Raw genomic sequence first — 18,826 nt, forward strand, 5'->3', positions numbered from 1 at the left:
GATTAAAAGTACATTTATTGGGGTACCTGGCTGGCTCAGTGGGTTAAGCCTCTGCCTTTAGCTCAGGTCATGATCTCAGGATCCTGGGATCAATCCCCGCATCGGGCACTCTGCTCAGCAGGGAGCCTGCTTCTTCCTTTCTCTCTGCCTGCCTCTCTGCCTACTTGTGATCTCTCTCTCTGTCTGTCAAATAAATAGATAAAATCTTTTAAAAAAAAAAGTACATTTAGTATGATGAACACTGAATAATGTATAGAATTTGTGATTCATTACACTGTACACCTGAAACTGTAGCACTGTCTGTTAATTATATTCAATAAAAAAACACTATGTCACTTCTATTGTCAGAAAAGAAATGCTCATGTTTAGCTTCCTACTATGTCGATCTAATAACCAAATGTCTTACTCATTAAACAAATATATATTTGACATTATTAGTCTTTTTTGTGGGGTATTACATTATTATGGATATAAATGACCTTTGTTAGCACTTGTTGGCTTTCTTGATTATTCTTTTGGTTAACTAATATCCCTAATGAAGACTAATTGTCCCTATACATTTTATTTTATGTCTTCATAAATAAAATATTACTTTGGAAGCTAGACATCATCATTCATCCAGAATCTACTAATACACTGTTTGGGGATGTTTAACCCCAAGGCACACCTCAATGCCACACAATGTTTGTATTGCTACCCACAGGGTGCAGAAGTTTTTGCTTTTGCTACATGAAAAATGCAGGCTGGCTATAAAGCAGATCATGTTAAATGATGAATCAATGATCTGCAGAACTAGAGGTAAGTTCTTTTCCAAAACATGACTTGTGTCTACCATGGTCCAACATTTTGTACCCAAATTTAGACCTAAAACCTCATTTTAATTCTTTCTCTATGTATTCCTTCAAGGGTTTGAAGTTGTTTCTTTACTTGGTGAATTTTGCTTGTGAAACAGCCTCATTTTCCTAAAACCTTCTGGATGGTAGACTCCATACTCTAAGGGAGATAAAAAAGAAATATATCGGGACAAGGTCAAGTGTTAATTCATACTGTGTGTTGTTATGATCTCTGCAGCCCCATCCTGTCCCTGTCTTTGGGGTGTTTCAGATCATTCTGAAGGTGGAATTAGACAGTGGAGACCTCTCGAAGAAGCTGGGCATCTTGCTGGGGCTTCTTCCTCACAGCAGCTGCTCCAGGATGAGGACAACCATCTGTCCCCTCATTCTGAAGAGACTGACAGATTCCTGCACCGGGTTGCACTCTCTGTCTACTTTCCACATCAAAAGTGCCTCTTCCTTCTCTGGGCTTCTCTCAAACAGAACAGAAAGGCTAGGGTTGCTTCTGTTCCCTGCTAGAGATCTGCTGGCATCCTGACTTTCCACTTTTATTTGGGGTCCAGATATTTGGTTTGGGGAGACACAGGCTTTCTCTTAGATTTATGTTCACCTTCTGCCCTGGTTATGCCATATCCCACTTTAGACCTTGGCCTTAACTCACTGGATCTCTCTTTGTGTGTTTTTATTTCAGAGTCTGGGCTTATTTTTAACTCCTCGAAGGAGCACTGCCAAGACCACTGGCCCAGTGGTGCTGAGGGCCTGGACAGCAGAGAAAGCCAAAGTGGCCAGCAGGAAGGAGCATGAGGAATCCGTATCCCAAGCCCTCGGACAACAGTCCTTGTTTGATACTGGTCTACAAACTAATTACAAGTTCACTTTGATTTCAAATGTACGAGAGAAGCTTATCATTTAAAGAATTTCAATACGGAATTCTTTGTCAAGTAATGAGCTTTGCAAATAAATTTCGCTTTGGAAAAGCAAAATCTAGAACCTTTACTTTTTAACAATTTGTATTTGTACCTACTGGGTTTTCTTAAAGAAAAGCTCAACTCTATTGAGAGAGAAGGAGAACCTTCAGCACAGAGACTACAAGTCTTGAATTTTTTACACCTTAATTTGCCTTCTGATCAGAATTATATTGGCATTTGCTCAATGACATAAATTATCTTGGGTCTTTGGTTTTGGAAAAAAATGACAGTTGTATACTCTTAGGATGTGGTAAGATCTGGGGCACATTCCTCCAAGGTAACTATACTGTTCTTCTTTCCCTGCTCAGAGAACTGGTTGTAGCGTGAAACCCGGGGCCTCCAGTCTGGCCCAGTGAAGGCAGAGTATCTTCTCTTGAGAAGACTCCAGGAAATTAAGTCTGTTTTATCCGCATCATGAGCTAGTCAGCAGAAACTCTGACCTGGACCCCAACTCTAGGGTCGCTCCTCCTTGTTCCTAACCTCTAGGGGTACATTAGACAAGTGGGCCCAGTGGTTAAGGACAGACTCTAGAGTCAGACCACCTGGGTTCTCTAATGCAGAGCACCCTGTAAGGACGAGGCGGCCACTCACCTGGGCAGGAACACATCCATTCTGGCTCTCCTGAGGCTGGAGGTCCAGACGTGGAGAATGCTGGCTGTGAGGTGTGACTCAATGAGGCTCAGTGGGGTGTCTTTGTCACGTGGCAGAACCAGGAGCAGACTCACTGTACTTCCCAGGTAAGGCAGCTCTAGTACCCTCACCTGATGGCCTGCAGGGTCCTGGAACTGACCTAGGGATTCAGTAGAGGGGGGGATTAGTTCTGTCCCAGGAGCTGGGGAAGGGCCATCTCGCAGAACGGGAAACAATACATTTTACTAATAGGTGTCTGTCTCACCCTTTGAAAGCTGTTGAGGCCAAAGACTGTCACCCTTTCTGATCTTAAGACTTAGAATTTCTAAGATATCCTTGTAGGTCTTGAGTCACAGGGTCTTCAGTGTCTGGGTACAGTGAGGATGATGGCACATGGGAGAGCCATCTACTGTCTTTTTTGTTTGTTTGTTTTTTAAATTATTATTATTTTTTAAGACTTTATTTATTTGAGGGAGAGAACAAATGAGAGAGAGCATGAACGGGGGAAGAGAGAGGGAGAAACACTCCCCAGCAGGGAGCCTGATGTGGGGGTTGATCCCAGAACCCGGGGATCATGACCTGAGTTAAAGGCAGATGCTTAACCAACTGAGCCACCCAGGTGCCCTGTCTTAAAGGGGAAGCCATTCCAATCCTGGCCATTTGTGGCCATGTGGGGACCCAGGCTCTTCGTGCTAGATCGTTCTTTCAACAAAAGTTCTAAACCCATAAAATTGGGAAATTTTATGCAGCAGACAATCAGATCAACCAACATGGGTCACAGCAGCAATGGGGAAAACTTTGGGAACAAGAACTATAAAAGTCATAAATACATATTCACTTATCTGGTTGACGTTCTTCCCACTCTCACCTTACTTGACCTCAGTTAATAATTACTGGATGAATAAACAAATGATTAAATTGTGACGAGCACTCACAATGCGTTCTGCATGGAATCGAAGCAGGACGACAGCAAGTTTTCTAAATGCCAGAGTTCCTAAAACACTGTCTCACTGGCTTTTCCCTGAATGGGAACAGAATTAGTCCCAGAGCTGGAAGGGCTGAGCCTGCAAACGAGGGCTGGGAGAGGGAGGTGTGGGCACAGGCAGCTGGGTCCCTTCTCTTCTGCTCTTGCCTTGCTGGGACTCCACGGAGGTGTCCACACCACGAGCCAGCCTGCAGGGCAGGGTCTCCTGGCACTGACCCGGCACCTGCACCCCCGTGGGCTGGGATGAGTGACCACCCTGGCAGGGCGGGATGACGGATGTCAGGTCCACGGCGGGGCGCTCTCGAGAGCTTTCTAGACTGGACTCTCAATCTTTTGTGCTATGTCAGCACCAAACCATGAAGCAGCTGTTCATTTTATGGGGGTGCCTGCCGGGGTGGGGGTGGTTTGGTCCAAACATTTTTGGTTTTACACTAACGCCTCTTAGTAGGTGCAGAGGGAAATGTCAAGCGCGAAATTAGGTTTCTCCCCCACCACCCCCTCTCCTCACTGTCCTCTCTGGGTTTTCTGGCACCCTGGGCTCTCCTCACTCCTCACACACCTCACAGCGGAGGGAAGGCAGAGAAACACTGTGGCTCCTTCTAGATCGCCCACTGCTCTCCTCTCCCTGCCCATATCACTCCTGTGTTCCTCCCATGAAAGACGGCCCTGCTGGTGGGGAAGGAGCTTACCGTAGTTGACCTCGGCCATTTGGTACATCATGGGGACCTGGAGGACGAGGCCCTGGGCGCCGGTGAAAGGCAGGAGCTGGGTGTCCCTAGAGGAGAATTTCTGCCGCCAGGTGCTTTGGAAGGACATGGTGCTCACTAGTGCCAGCTGGGCCAGGCCTGCCCCGCCACCATGCTCCCACGTTGGACCACCTGGGTCATCACCTGCAAGTGAGAGAACGATGGGGTTGCTGAGATCGGCGTACCTGTCCTGGAGGGTTCCAGGGCATCCCTGAGCTTGGGTTTGTGGCCTGCTTGTCAGTATCATTAGTTGGGGAATAACAGGAGGTATAACTAGCTTTGCTGAAGGCCATGCTTTCATCCTTTGCAAAACAGGTTGGGAGGCTCCCGTTGGTCCTGGCTGGGTGTTTCCCAGGGGCCTTAGGTACGTACTGTCCGGTGGGCCTGGGAGGCGCACTGGGTGTTGTGGCTGGGCTGTTGCATGGTGTACCCCCTCCTCTTCCCGCCCACCTCACCGCCCCCCCAACCCCCCGCTGTTGGGACTCATCCATGGCAGAGTCTTTGCTTAGACAGTAACATCCAGGGCACAGTCTTCAAACTCCATGCATTACTGGAGAGAAGACAGCAGGCTCTGCGATGGTTGTTGCCTCGGCCCTTTATTAATAAAAACAGATATTGTGCTCTGTTTGAAATGCTTTAACAAACCCTCACCGACACCTCCCATCAGTTCAATTGTTATTCCCAGTTTTACAGAGAGGGCACCAAAGCCTGGAGAAGTTGTCCCAGGTCACGTATGTGTGAGTGGTCAAGCCACAGACCATCCAGCTGCTCAAGACAGAGACCATGGATTTGAACACAAGTAGCCCGGCCCCAGACTCCAGGCTCTTCCCTGGCCGCCCCTCTTCCATGGAGGACGATCACCGCGGGTGGGGCTGACCGCAGCTGTGTGGCCTTGTGCCACCCCCACCCCACAGCATAGTGAATTAAACACTTTTAAGTACACTGAAAAGACATTGGGAAGCATTGAAGAAAACAGACGGGGGGGGGTGGTTGATAAATTGATATATCTTGAACATTCTCCCTATTTTTGTGTAACCCTTGTAATTATCAGGAATGCTAGAGGCAGACTGCCTGGGCTGGGATCCTGGCTCTGTGCCTCAGTTCCTCTACCTGTAAACTGGGGGCAAGAACAGCACCTATCTCCTGGGATTGCTATGAGGATAAACAGAGATAATGAAAACAGTGCACTTAGAAAAGAATTAAATCAGTAAACGGATCCTCAGTAAGTGTACTAATTTTTACCATCTTTACTAATTCCAATTGCATGATATGTAGGTCCTATAATTCATGGAAATCTGGGCAATTAGGTTATTTCTAAGTGTTTTTCTTCGATAACATTTATCAAAGACATTGGGGCCCAATGTCTTATTAACTTTTTCTCTGCTTGAATTCCAAGAACTTTTTTGGCTCCTACTTTATTTTGCTGTCACAGAAATTGTAGATGACAGCAGAGCTAGGGAGGCGGAGATGGTCAAGGATTCACCTTAGGGGAAAAGGTGCATACAGCAAAGCCTGCAGGGCTCCCCTGGAGGTAGGAGGCTCTGAAGAGCTCCCTTCTGCGCGTGCGTGTGGGAAGATGGGCAGAAGGAGGCCAAATGTCAGCTTGCTTGCTTCATAGAGCATGTCATTTAAGGGTAGAGTCTCCCAGGAGAACAAACTTCTGTTGCAATCGAGGGTGACCTGAGTATCCATCCATGTGGCTTCTGACCAGCAAGGCCTGGTACCTGTGTTCATAGCCCTCTGACATCAGCCTCACCGAGGTGAATGGTTTCTTTTACCTGCGATCTTCCAGGAGGCCCATTCCTTGGCCTGCATGCTGGTGCTGCTGGGTTCACTGAGGTTGGCTGGCTCCACGCTGCTGTTGGCCCACCGGGAGATCTGCTCCACAAAGCAGGGGGAGAGTGGCATTCCAGCTTGCACAAAAAGGGTGCAGGCCAGCTCCATCCTGGTGCCTTGACCGGAGTTGGGCAACGTGGTGTAAGCAGTGCGTAAGATCTCTTTCACCCTTCCGTCTGGGAAAAAGGTGTTGGGATAAATGGACAGCGGTGAGTGTAGGTAAGGAGTTACACCATCTGTCTTTATGCAGTGCACGGAAGTGGGGCCTCAGCAACTCCACTCTCGTCTCACAGGCTCATCTACCAATTAAAGTCTATTTGCATAAGTCATGACTAAATTGCCCAGGAATTGGCCTGGATCCGCAGATGAAAAGCTGGGGGGGAAGCCATGCAAGATGTGTGAGAAATCAAACCGGGATTAAGTCAAACAGAAAATCACTACCAACACCCCAGAGACTCTCCCTCCCTAACTTTTTGAGTCAGACATGTTGAGCAGACATCATGAGAGTCCAGAGGGCTGGGAAAGCTGCTGGTCTGATGTGCAGGGCGATGGGGCTTCAAATATTTAAGAAGTCAGTCGATTAACGAGGAGTGTCATAAATAACAATGACAGACGGTGGCCACGGTGTCAAATTGTTCATGTACCTTGTACAGGGCCTTACATCCATTCTCACGACTGCATGTCATAAGTCTGAGGGATGTTTAGAAGTGGCCTCTTTTAGAACGATGTTTTCGATGTGAGAAACACAGCGGAAAGGTAAGAATGCCTCCCATCCCCCATCTCCCTAAGAGCCAGCGGATAGCTGGAGCTATTAATGTCAGCAAGAACCTCCAAGAACATTTAGGAAATGATAAGCATTTGCAAGAATCGGTAGTTTCCACCCTCTTGGATGGTGGCTGGACTTCTATTTATTTATGATTTACACAGGAGATTGCTTCCTTCTCTCCATAACCAATAGCGGATTTCTTTTTTGCGATGTTATTCCCTGGCTGTGGCTTTTAGTCTCCCCTAAGAGAGACTCCGGAGCTGGAGCAGGGCATCTCACCCACTGGTGAGTCAGGGCACAGCTGAGTATCTGGGGCTGTCCCAGACACATGCCAGCAGTCAGGTCTCCACCTGAGGCTGATTTTGGAACAAAGCCCTTTCCTTGTCCCATTTTCCTCCCCTTCTTCTTAGGCACAGCCCTGTGGCTATCCACAAACTGGCCCTGGGAGACACACGCTTTGCTGCTTCCTTCTGCACTGCCCTGTCCTGGCTCCCCTAGGGCATGTGTTGGAAGGAGTCTCTGATGTGGCTTGGGGTCCCTCCACTCCAACACCTGCTATGTGTCAGAGGCCAGGCCAGGGGAGGGCAGCAAACTCCTCAAGTTGCTCGGCCAAAGTTCTCTGGAGGGGCACAGGCACCCAGAATACACTCTAGCCAGAGCCTCTGCCACAGGTCTACAGATCACAGCTGGGGACAGATCTCACCCAGAAAACTTTCATGAGCAAAGCTACTTCTCAGAATCTGCAACTGTGACTTGATTTGGCTTATATATCTTGTGAATTGCAGCCTAACTCCAGGGCTGTTATTTTATTTTATTTTTAAAAATATTTTATTTATTTATTTGAGAGACAGAGAAGGAGAGAGAGAGAGAGAGAGAGAACACATGAGAAGGGGGAGGGTCAGAGGGAGAAGCAGACTCCCTGCCGAGCAGGGAGCCTGATGCGGGACTTGATCCTGAGACTCCAGGATCATGACCTGAGCTGAAGGCAGTCGCTTAACCAACGAAGCCACCCAGGAGCCCAGGATCCTTATTTTAATTAATAAAGAAATGAATGGAAAAATTACTTCTGACCAGATTTTCCTCACTGAAGGAGGTCATGTGTATTTATAAAACCATGTCCCTGTAAAACGTTGTTCTGCAGGGACAATGTGAGACAGTGTGGGACACTTCCCTGGTCCACAGAGTAGTGGGACCTCCTCTCTGTCCTTTCTCCCAATCTGGGTCTGGGGACCAGCTGTTCTTTCATCCAGAAACGTTAAGGGAGCAGTGTAAGTTGGCTGGAAAAAGCTTTTCTCCACCTGAGCCTGCCCGTTTGCACGCGAGGAGGGCTTTTCTAGATGTTGCTGGAATATACGTCTCCAGTGTGAGAACTGCTGACGGTGTTCACAGACTCGGGGCTATGTCCACCATCCCACTGAATCCTCTTAGCAAGTCTGTGACTTTACTGCTATAGTGACCCCCATTTCTAGACGAAGGAGCTGGGTCCAGACAAACAGATAAGCTTGCTCAGTGTCACTGTGTGGTGGGAGGGGGCCCTTCACCGCCCCGCTGCCCATCGGTGAGAGACAGTACCCTCTGCTCTGCTCCTGAGAGCCCCTTTCTCTATGGCGCTCTGCAGCACAGAGACTCCTGGTTGGCTGTGTTACTGTGAGTTTCCCACGTCCTTGGCCATGACAGGGCCTGTAGGACTAAAGATGTGAGCCATGAGGAGCTGCTCCTCCCTGGTAGCCTTTGAGAGAAGATTGTGTTACTGCTGGCTTAATCCCTCTCCCTCTCCCTTTCCCTCCCGAGAGCATCCTTCTTGCTGGAGAGCTGGCTAGGTAGATCCCACAGAAGGATGTGGGAGAGGAGAGGGCTGAAGGAAGGAAAGCTTTGGGCACAGCCTTAGATCAGGAATGGAGTAGGGGGGGCGCGATTGAAGAGAGGGGCTCTCAGACGGCCACAGAGTGGGAGGAACATGCTAGAAGAACACATGGTATGTTCTCATGAATTTCTCTTGCTACGGATGAGCATTTTAGCTCATTTGCGAGACCAGGGTGGAGAATGCCTTCCTTTTGAGTCAATTTGCTGAACTGAACTTCCCGAAGTTGACACGGAATCTGGTGGGACCTGACTCTGTAAGGTTAATGAATATAAAATTCTCAAACTACAAACTTAGTGATGCTAATGTTTTACGTGCTAGAGAATTACAAGAGGGCTAAGTTAAGAGTGGAGTCAAAAGGTTTGGTTGGGTTGAGAGAATAATGGGGATATCGCTGGTTAAAAATAGAAAAGGCCAGGCACTTATGTCTTCATGCATCTGTGGCAAGAACATAGGATTTGGGGTCCGAGACACTGGGAGTTGAATTCTGGCTCTGCCACCTGCCGAGGCTTGCCAGATCGTTAACCCCTGTTTCATTTGTAAGAAGGGGATTATTAATCTTTGCGGTTTCTATGGGGATCAAACGGTATAATGACTGGAAAAGTGAAATCCATACCATCATCACACAGAACTTTTTCCCAAGAGCCAGGCCACCTTCATTTCTGAGGCTTCTGTTCTGGGCATTATTCTTGTGCTTAATAGAAAGCTGTAAAGTATCTTTTATCAATTTACCTAGAAAAGCACCAGAACTCCCTCGAACTTGGAACACTAGGAAATTGTGTGTTTTGTGTAGCAGAAACAAAGGTGGTCTTTAGGGATACCGCTGGTGTCCATTCTGAGTCTCATGCTGTGCTGTCTGACCAGCAGGTAGGAATCCTAGCAAAGCTCCTGGTGGTCACGTATTGGCTAGAAATGCAGTGAGAACAAGACAATGCTGACGTGCTCCACTGCAAAGGTGGAGAGGTATTTCTGTTGATTAAACAGGAACAATGCCCCAAGACCCTGGAATGTGCTTGATACTGCTTTTTATACATTTTTTGGGTCTGCCTTGACTTTTAAAAGGAAACCTGGGTCCGGGCACTGACAGGTTATTTTAAGCAGTTCTTTGAGCTAGGTTGGGACAAACCAAAGCATAGGGGTATTCGATTAACTGCAACCCTAGAAGTGGCACATCCCTGTTCATAATTAACCATGAATCTCTAAGATAATAAAGGAGTTTATGAGTAAGAAAAAGGGTGCATTTATGGTCCACAGGGTTTGACCATTAAGTGTTCCTGACATTTGATAATTCTCGAATGGGGTCTATGGAAACCCTGTTAATCATCATATTTGATTAGCCAGGGACCCTGACTGTACCTGATAACAGAGAAAGAACTGTAATCAGTTCCCTTTCCCTGCAGGAGAACACTTACACTTCTCTCTGTCCCTGAATCCTGACTTTTGTGAGGCTCTGGTTTTTTTTTTTTTTTTCCAGATTATTTATTTATTTATTTGACAGACAGAGATCACATGTAGGCTGAGAGGCAGTCAGAGAGAAAGGGAGATGCAGGCTCCCCGCTGAGCAGAGAGCCCGATGTGGGGCTTGATCCCAGGACCCTGAGATCATGACCTGAGCTGAAAGCAGAGGCTTAACCCTCTGAGCCACCCAGGCACCCCGTGAGGCTCTGTTTTAAGGCTGAAATGGCTGTCTCTCTTACACATGCCTATTTATTCTGCATAACTCCGCTCAGACCCCATGTCTTCCCGGGTGGGGGGGGCTTCCTGACCTGCCAGTGGGATAAAAGCATCCTCCCCTGTACTAACTTACTTCAGATAAATACATTCACTGCACCGCATAGAGCAGTGTTTCTGTGTGCATCCTTCCTATGAGACTGAGCCACTTGTGTTCAGAGTTTTCCTTGTGTTTCTGGATGCTGAGATCCTAGCACAGCACCCGCAACAGGCGCTCAGGGATTGCCTTGTACTGAATCTAATGTGGTTGAAGAATGGTCCATGGGGACGTACATTTCTGTGATATTCTCGCTGAGAAAAATGAAGCTGGCTAGCAGCATCGTGAGAGTGGTTTTGGCAGGGGACAGGGCATGGATGAAGGGGGACAGGATGTACAGCTGGTACCTTGTGCCTGATATCTTCAGGGTTAAACTTCACTTGCCACCTCAAGATTCGAGCTCCAGGGAAGCTCTCACTCAGGCTGTGTGGGTATTTGTTCTTATACTCTCTGGAACATGTTAATTTATGCAGTTGCAACCCCCATCCTTTTTTATTGCTACCTTATTGCAAGATGGGGAAACCAAAGCTATGTGCATGGGTGTCTGTGTTTAGCATGGGGCTGCTGGCTGGGCCCTGGGGCCAGCCATGCAGCCAGAGGCGCTGAGTGTAGGCTAGCTGTGGTTGACCAGACATTCACAAGCCTTGGGTCACTGCCGACAGAGCTGCTCCAAACTATGTAATCACAGAGGTATGTTGGCAGCGGTGGCACTGGCTAGAAATCACAGGTTTATGAAAGCAGCCGGGTCAAGGGCAGGGGCTCTGGAACCAGACAACTTGGGCTTGAGTGTCAAGTGTGCTACTTACTAGATGTGTGACCTTGGGCAAGTGGCTGAAGCTCTTGGTGTCTGTTTGCTCAACTCTCAAATAGGGATGATTTATAATTTCTCTCAAGTCTTAGCAATTGTATATGGCTACTCTGAGCATCAGAACCCATGACGATAATTATGTTGTTGTGACAATTAATTAAATCACATTAAATTACAAGGTGATTGGACACTTCCTGGCACCTGGTAGGCTCTGCAGAAGGGCCAGTAAAATGAAATTGAAAAATCGCCATGAAACCTGAGGTTAGAAGGGAAACTCAAAGATCATCAAGGGGATCGTGATTCAAAGTTTGAAGTCTGGTCATCTGGTGCCAGCCGCTGGATTCAGAGATACCCCACCTCCTGAGGCAGCCTGAGCAGGAGGGGGAGTGGGAGCAGCAGAGTGAACGGGAGCGTGAGCAGCCCTCTTACCATGGACGGTGTAGCCCAGCACCTGTGCCAGCTGCTGGCCAGTGTTCCCTTGGGCTCCAAACTGCAGGATCTCCAGAGGGAGGGACACACCGGCAGGAGAAATGACAACATTGGTTCCATTTCTAGGGGCTGCAGCGTCCCGGTAAAGGCGAAGCGCAAACTCGGTCTTCAGTAAGGTCAGGTCCTCGCGGAGGTCGCCCTGTCCTCCATGGAGGCAGGAGTGAAGCAGGAGGAGCGTAACCAGGGCCAGCCACATGGAGGCTGGGAGGCTGCCTGCAGCTGGGAAGGAGGAGATGCAGGGTGAGGCAGACAGTTCCCTTCTGCAGAGAACTGGTCTGTGTTCAGGGCTGACAATGGCCGAGGGAGGTGTTCCCGGGGGCCTGCTCCTCCCCTGTCCCCAGCCTCATCCCACACCCTCTGCTCTGCTGCACTCTGTTGTCTCTGCATTAGAAACACGTACCATGAAGCCACACTGTGGGCTGGAAGGTTTTTAGGCTGCTTTGTCACTTACTAAATGTATGACCTTGGCCAAGGCTCTGGTCTGGTCAGAAGTAAACCATAGGGTTGGAAAAGAAATGTAAGAAGTACCTTCTACTCATATTTCTTGGTATTTACCTAGCTTGTAGCTGTGCTATGTCTGTCATGATAATAATAATAATAAGAAGAAGAATACATTATATAGTACATTACAGAAGACTTTGTATTTTCTCAGTTAATCATTGTAGCAGTCTTACAAGGTAGCTGTATTTCCAATACAAAGAGAATGAGATTTAGGGTACTTGGTGAATCATTTAAGAAAATACATGGGCTTGGGGCACCTGAGTGGATCAGTTGGTTAAGTGTCTGCCTTGGGCTCAGATCATGATCCCAGGGTCCTGAGATCAAACCCCATGGTTGGTCGGGCAGCCTCTCTTTCCAGTGGGGAGTTGATTCTCTCTCTCCCTCTGCATGTCCCCCTGCTCATGTGCACTATCTCTCTCAAATAAATAAATAAATAATCTTAAAAAGAAAATACAGGGGCTAGTGTCCATCAATTGATGAATGGATAAGGAAGAGGTGGTATATTTATACAATGGAACATTATTCAGCAATACAAAGAATGAGATTTTTTCCATTGGCAATGAAGAGGATGGAACTAGAGGGTATTACACTAAGCAAAATAAGTCGGTCAGAGAAAGACAAATATCATACAAGTTCACTCATATGTGGAATTTCAGAAACAAAACAAAAAGGGGAAAAGAAGAGAGAGAAAGACAAATCAAGAAACAGGCTTTTTTTTACAGACAACTGACGGTTACCAGGGGGGAGGTGGTTGGGGGAATGAGTGAAACAGGTGATGGGGATTAAGGAGGGCACTTGCGATGGGCACCGGGGGATGGATGGAAGTGCTGAATCAGTATACATGTAGATAAAGGAAAGAAGACATGTGACGCAAGCCCTGGTCTTCCATGAGTGGAATATAAAACACTAAAGATAGAAATATACCTGAGAATATTGATAAATGAGCTAATTATAACTAGAATACCAGAATTCTTGTGATGTGAACTATTCTCATAAAAAAAGCACTGTCACAGACAGTAGACTTTTTTTTTTTTAAGATTGTATTTATTTATTTGACAGACAGAGATCACAGGTAGGCAGGGAGTAAGCAGGCTCCCTGCTGAGCAGAGAGCCCGATGTGGGGCTCGATCCCAGGACCCTGAGATCATGACCTGAGCCAAAGGCAGAGGCTTTAACCCACTGAGCCACCCAGGCACCCCATAGACAGTAGACTTAGACCAGTATCGCTCCTACAAAAGAATGGTACCCCTCCAAGGAAGAGAGAGCTCTAGCTGGAAATTAATGCAGAGAACAGAAAGGTCAAGGTGTAGTCAATGACTCTGCCTCACAGAGAGCCCACAGCAGTCTCTGCTCCCTTATCTAACTTTGGTGTCAGACAGGACGGCCGTGAGAGAGGCCCAGTCCAAAGTCACGTCCTATGAGGAGTTGGCAAATAATGCCACCAGGCTCAACGGTGTTTACTTCAGATGAAGGTGCAAGATGGAAAAACACCTTTTCTCAGCCAGACACAAATGCAGGGTCTGGATGGCTTCATACTGGAGGGGTGGATGGTGTGTGTATGTGTGTGTGGGGGGGGGTCTTTCTGTGTGTTTGGAGGGAGCAGCTCCCAGCCCCGGGTCATCTGTGCAATGACCAAGTCCCAGTGTTCTTGAAGCTCCTGCGACCTCCCATAAGGACCCTCAGTAATCAGTCTCCAGTGCCCTGGGGCTCCCTGTGGCCACATCCCCACCACAGTTCACCACAGATGAGCTGCTTACTCACGGACTCTTGCCTCAGACTGTGGTGTCTCCTTGCTTGATTCTGTTCTTGTGTGTCTCCAGCATTAACGTGCTCCCCTTTTTAAAAAGTGGAGCAGAGTCTGCTTTGAATCACAAGACAGCGCAGGGAGGAACCTGGCAGTGGCCGTCTCTGCCGGCGATGTCTCTACCACTCGGTCCAAATTCCTGGAGCCTGAGGTCCTGCAGAAAGCCAGGGGCAGGAGCACTGCCGGGGGCAGCAAAGCCCAGATCCGAAACAGAGCAGGTCGTGGGGAGGGAGCCAGCCACACCCGTCAAGCCTTCTTAGGCTTGTGACCTGGTTGTACCAGCAAGGAACCCCTCATCCAGCCCTTTGTCACTTTGAGGAATTCCACTGATAACTCTGCCTACCCGGCTTCTGCTGGGTACCAGGTACCTAATGCTACTCCCCTCCTCCTGTGAAGGAAACAATAAATCAGTCATTGGGCACTTGAAACTTGGAGCAAATGAGATTCTGCAGAAGAGAAAGGAAAAACAACCCAAGATAGAGCATAATAAGATTGAGACAGGGCCACTTGCCTTGTTTATTACTAATAAAAGTGAATGCATATATTTATATGTAATACAGGCACTAATAACCATCTTGTTTTTCTTAGATACAATAGTTAATAAATCTGATGACTTAATTTGAGAAAGAGACTATGTTACCCATGAGTAAATGCGCCTTTGGGAAAAGTGTAAGCAGATTCTGTCAGAAGTCTGTCCTTGTGACCAATTCAGAATTCCATACATTTCTATTAAGGTCTTCAGCACTGTATTAAGTTCAAAATAGATGATAGGTTTTAAATTATTACAATGTAAAGGAAAGAAAAAGACCTTCGGAAATGAATGAAATTCTTTGTAATTTTCTCTCAGGCATGCATTAAGCATTCCTATTTGAAAACCCATGAGGCTGTTTTCCATCTGACCACTACTCATACCTTCATAATCAGTGGCCAATTTGTTTATTATTTGTTTATTTGTTTTAGTGGGCAATTCACTTTAATTTTTTTAAATGGTTTCTTTCTTTTCTTTCTTCTTTTTTTTAGTGGGGTCATAGGGGCAGAGGAAGAGGGAGAGAGAGAATTCCAAGCAGGCTCCATGTCCAGGGCAGAGGCCGATGTGGGGTTCAATCCCACAACCCTGAGATCAGGACCTGAGCTGGAATTATGAGTCAGACGCTTAACCAACTGAGCCACTCTGGTGCCTATAGTTGGCAATTCACTTCAAAGCAGTTTTATTGCTGACACTCAAGCCTGGGGTAATTTTTAGGTCTTAGGGTAGTTACAGTTCTATAATTGCTCTACTAGAAATCTTCCCAAATTTTGGATTGAGTTGAAGTGTATTGTTTGCATGTTTGGACTCTAAGCCATAGAACAATAGTAGAATATATATATATATATATTCTACTATATATATATTCTACTAGAATATATATATATATATTCTACTATTGTTATATATATTATATATATAGATATATCTATATATCTATATATCTATCTATATATCTATCTATATATATCTATATATCTATATATATATATCTATATATATATATCTATATATATATATCTATATATATATAGTCTACCAAACTAATGTGATATATATATAATGTGATCTATATATATAGATATATCTCATTCTATAGCACTCAGAGAGGGCTGGCTGGCTGGCTTGCTTGCTTCTTTCCCTCCATACATCCAACAGCTATCTCTTGCTTACCTGCGAGATTTCAAGGCACTGTGTTAGTTCCTGTGGGTGAAGCAGTGAACCAGCAACCCAGGCTCAGCTCTCAGGGGACCCAGATGCTTGGCTCTAGGCTAAATTAAGAAGAACTTAAGAGTTAAAAAGAATCAAGGAGAAAAGAGTTGATGATAAGATTTCCCAAATTGCAAAAATGTCCAGCCACGTGACTTCTATGAACATTTCCCTTCCTAACTCTAACAGTGTATCATTCTAAATTGCTTTTAAAAAATGTTCTCAGGGCAAAATGCTAGGGAAACTTAGCATACAAGTATATCTCCTATATGTGTTAAACATTTTAAAGTGGGGATGAACAAAAGATGAACTGCAACTGATCTTTCTTTTGTGGGCTCAGCTGTGCACCTGGGTCAGCCGCAGTGTTTCCTGCCCACTGTAGCAAAGGTAATCATGCTCATTTCTACCTTGCAGGATATTGGTGACCCTGCTAAGGGAGCCTCCATCCTTGGAGATATTTATTCATTATAACAGCAAAAATAGTGAGCATTGTTGAGCACTTGCTGTGTTCCAGATATTTTGTTATATGCCTTACATCTACAGTTGCAGTGAGTCCTTATAACACTGCTAGGAGGAATGTATTATTATACCCTTCTGCAGATAGCAAAATAAGGCTTCAAGAATTCAAGACATTTGCCCAAGTTCCTGCAGTCAGAGGCCAAGCTGGGTTTGAACCAGGGATCCTTGACTCCAAGGCTTGTGCTCTTTGCCACAGTCTCGTTGGTGTCTGCCAGGGCTCTTGAAATCCCTCTTGGCTAGGGAATTCCAGGACATTGGGTGGCCAGCCCCGACTCCAATGGCTCAGGCACTCTGCTCACATTCACTGGGAAGGCTACAGTGAATTGCCTGTAGAGAGACTGCATGAGGGGCAGCGCCTTTGATTATAATTTTTATACTTTCCCAACCTGATTTCTTACAGACATCAACAAATTCCTTCTGAACCCAGGGGTCTACCAAACTAATGTGATGGAGAGGAGCACTGCATTTTAATCCTGTGAGAACATAATTAATACAAGGACATCTCCTCCTGGTGGTTGGGCTGCTTGTCTGGGGTTGTACAGAGGCAGTCCCATTTGTACTCCTCCTTGAGGACTTTGCCAAGGCGAGAGAACACTGTGACCAAATTGAGACCCAGGGGCACAGTAATGAAATCTCAGACAATGCTAGAGTCAACCCGGGGAACTCGAGGTAACCCAGCACCCGCTGCCACAGACTTGGACAAAACCGGCAAGTCTTTCCTGGGAAACTGGGCAGGTGACCCTGCCTGTCCCCTCCAGGAAGGAGACAGTGCAGGGTGCTGTGTTGGCTCCCCCAGTCACAGGTGACAGTGGACACCCAGCCCTCAAGTTCTTCACAGGTACCTAGTGCATGGACTCAAAATGAGCCACTGGACCTTCCCTCCTTCCAGCACCTTTCAGTATGGGAGTGGTGCGGACAGCACAAAGGCCTGACGGCAAGTAATTGCTCCCTGGGGCACCTGGCTGGCTCAGCCAGCAGAGCCTGTGACTCTTGATCTTGGGGTTGTGAGTTCAAACCCCACACTGGGTGTGGAGCCTACTTTAAAAAAAAAAAAATTGCTTCTTACTAAGTATAGACATTCAGCACGTTACTGAACTGCCCTGAACTTTAGTTACTGATTCTGCAAAATGGCATTATAATACCAACCTCTCGCTGTGAACATTAAATGAGAGAGTCTATAAAGCACCCAGCATGGTCCCTGATAAGCAGAAAAAACCAGGTTCTTTGGATTATGTATCTAACCACCGCCCCCCCTCCCTTATCTAAAGAAAGGATCATTGAAGTGACATTCGTGCTCACACAGGAAGGGGCTTTGAGAATCACCATGTAATTGGCTAGGGGTGAATCTATGCTGTTTAATCCCAAAATATCTTTTTTGATGTCTTGTAAGAAAAAGTTTGGAGACTTTAACAAGGGACAATGAACTTAAATTCCAAGCTCATTTTTATCCAACTTGTAAAAACGAAGTCATTCGGGGTCGTGACCTCAGAGGGGGAAGGCTGGCTAGTCCTTCCTTCCTGCTACATCATCATGCCTGTCCATGTAAGGTCTCCCTTTGTTATTTTGTCTCCTTTTAGGAATGTGCTCTTGAAAATTATGTATTGTTGTTTTGTGTACATGCATTTTAGATTTACACACAAGGTTATACGTTCCATATTTCATGTTTCCTAATGTATTTCAACCGACACTATCTTTTTAAGATCTGTCCACGCGGTTCTAAGCATAGATCTGAACCTTGCTTCCAGCTGCTGGTAACACCCCATGAGCAACTACCGCATTTGGTTTACCCATCTCTTGGAGAGGAGGTTCAGGCCATCTCCCGTCCTCCTCCGCACCGACAGCCCTTGACGGCCTGCGCATGCGCTCTTGTGGACTGCGCGGAAAGCGAATTTCCGTGCCTTAAGATGCGCATGCCTCTCCTTTGGCAACACAGTTCCCGGCCAAGCTCTGGGAGGTAGCACCCCAGCATACCCCAGCACCCTACATCCCTGCCAATACCTTGATACTTCCCAGCTCCCCTTATTTCCTAGTGTAATAGGTGCAAAATTGTATCTCATTTTGTTAATTTGCATTAGGGCGATCACCGGCGGTTCGAGTACCTTGCTGTATGCTTGTTACTTTTATCTGTTTTCTCTTCCAGAATTATCTACTTGTAACCTTTATCCATTTTTTTTTTCTATGTAGTGGGTTTTTTTCTTGTTGATTTGCAGTTTACATAGATAGTATAAATCCCTTGTTAATATTAGTATTATAAATAACTTCTCCCTTTCTGCCAAGCATTAACTATCTCCTGGATGTCTTTTGTTGAAACAAAATCCTTAATTTTGATGGGTTCAAATCATTTCCCCCACTCGCTTTTTGTGCCCATTTTCTCATATATTAGATCCCCATATAACTTGGGTGTATCTCTGAGCTCCCTACTCCTTTCTTTTTGGTATATTTGTCTTTATCAAACTGTTTTCAATGATATGGCTTTAAAATACATCTATTATGTGATAGGGAAAGGTCGTTCTTCTCATTATTCTTTTTAAGGGTTGAGTCAACTTTCCATATTTATTCCTCCAAATCAATATTAAA

General features: G+C 46.3%; 2 protein-coding genes across 3 annotated transcripts in view; one reads left to right on the top strand and one right to left on the bottom strand.

Moving 5' to 3' along the window:
- The window catches only part of INTS6 (integrator complex subunit 6), a 108,703-nt gene extending 106,887 nt beyond the window's left edge, over positions 1-1,816 (top strand). For both annotated transcript variants that reach the window (XR_006606941.1, XR_006606940.1), the window contains one exon: positions 1,525-1,816. The gene's annotated coding sequence lies outside the window, so the exon portion shown is untranslated. The remainder of the gene's footprint in view (positions 1-1,524) is intronic.
- The window catches only part of SERPINE3 (serpin family E member 3), a 33,961-nt gene extending 19,607 nt beyond the window's left edge, over positions 1-14,354 (bottom strand). Inside the window, exons 1-5 of the mRNA XM_004775224.3 lie at positions 13,949-14,354; positions 11,631-11,909; positions 5,941-6,174; positions 4,106-4,306; positions 2,393-2,591 (exon numbers count right to left, since the gene is read on the bottom strand). Of these exons, the coding sequence (XP_004775281.1) occupies positions 2,393-2,591; positions 4,106-4,306; positions 5,941-6,174; positions 11,631-11,886 (890 nt within the window). The 5' untranslated portion in view covers positions 11,887-11,909; positions 13,949-14,354. The remainder of the gene's footprint in view (positions 1-2,392; positions 2,592-4,105; positions 4,307-5,940; positions 6,175-11,630; positions 11,910-13,948) is intronic.
- Positions 14,355-18,826: the final 4,472 nt, after the last annotated feature.

This window comes from Mustela putorius, unplaced genomic scaffold (assembly GCF_011764305.1).
Source record: "Mustela putorius furo isolate JIRA1106 unplaced genomic scaffold, ASM1176430v1.1 tig00000461_pilon_pilon_pilon, whole genome shotgun sequence".
Classification (NCBI taxonomy): domain Eukaryota; kingdom Metazoa; phylum Chordata; class Mammalia; order Carnivora; family Mustelidae; genus Mustela; species Mustela putorius.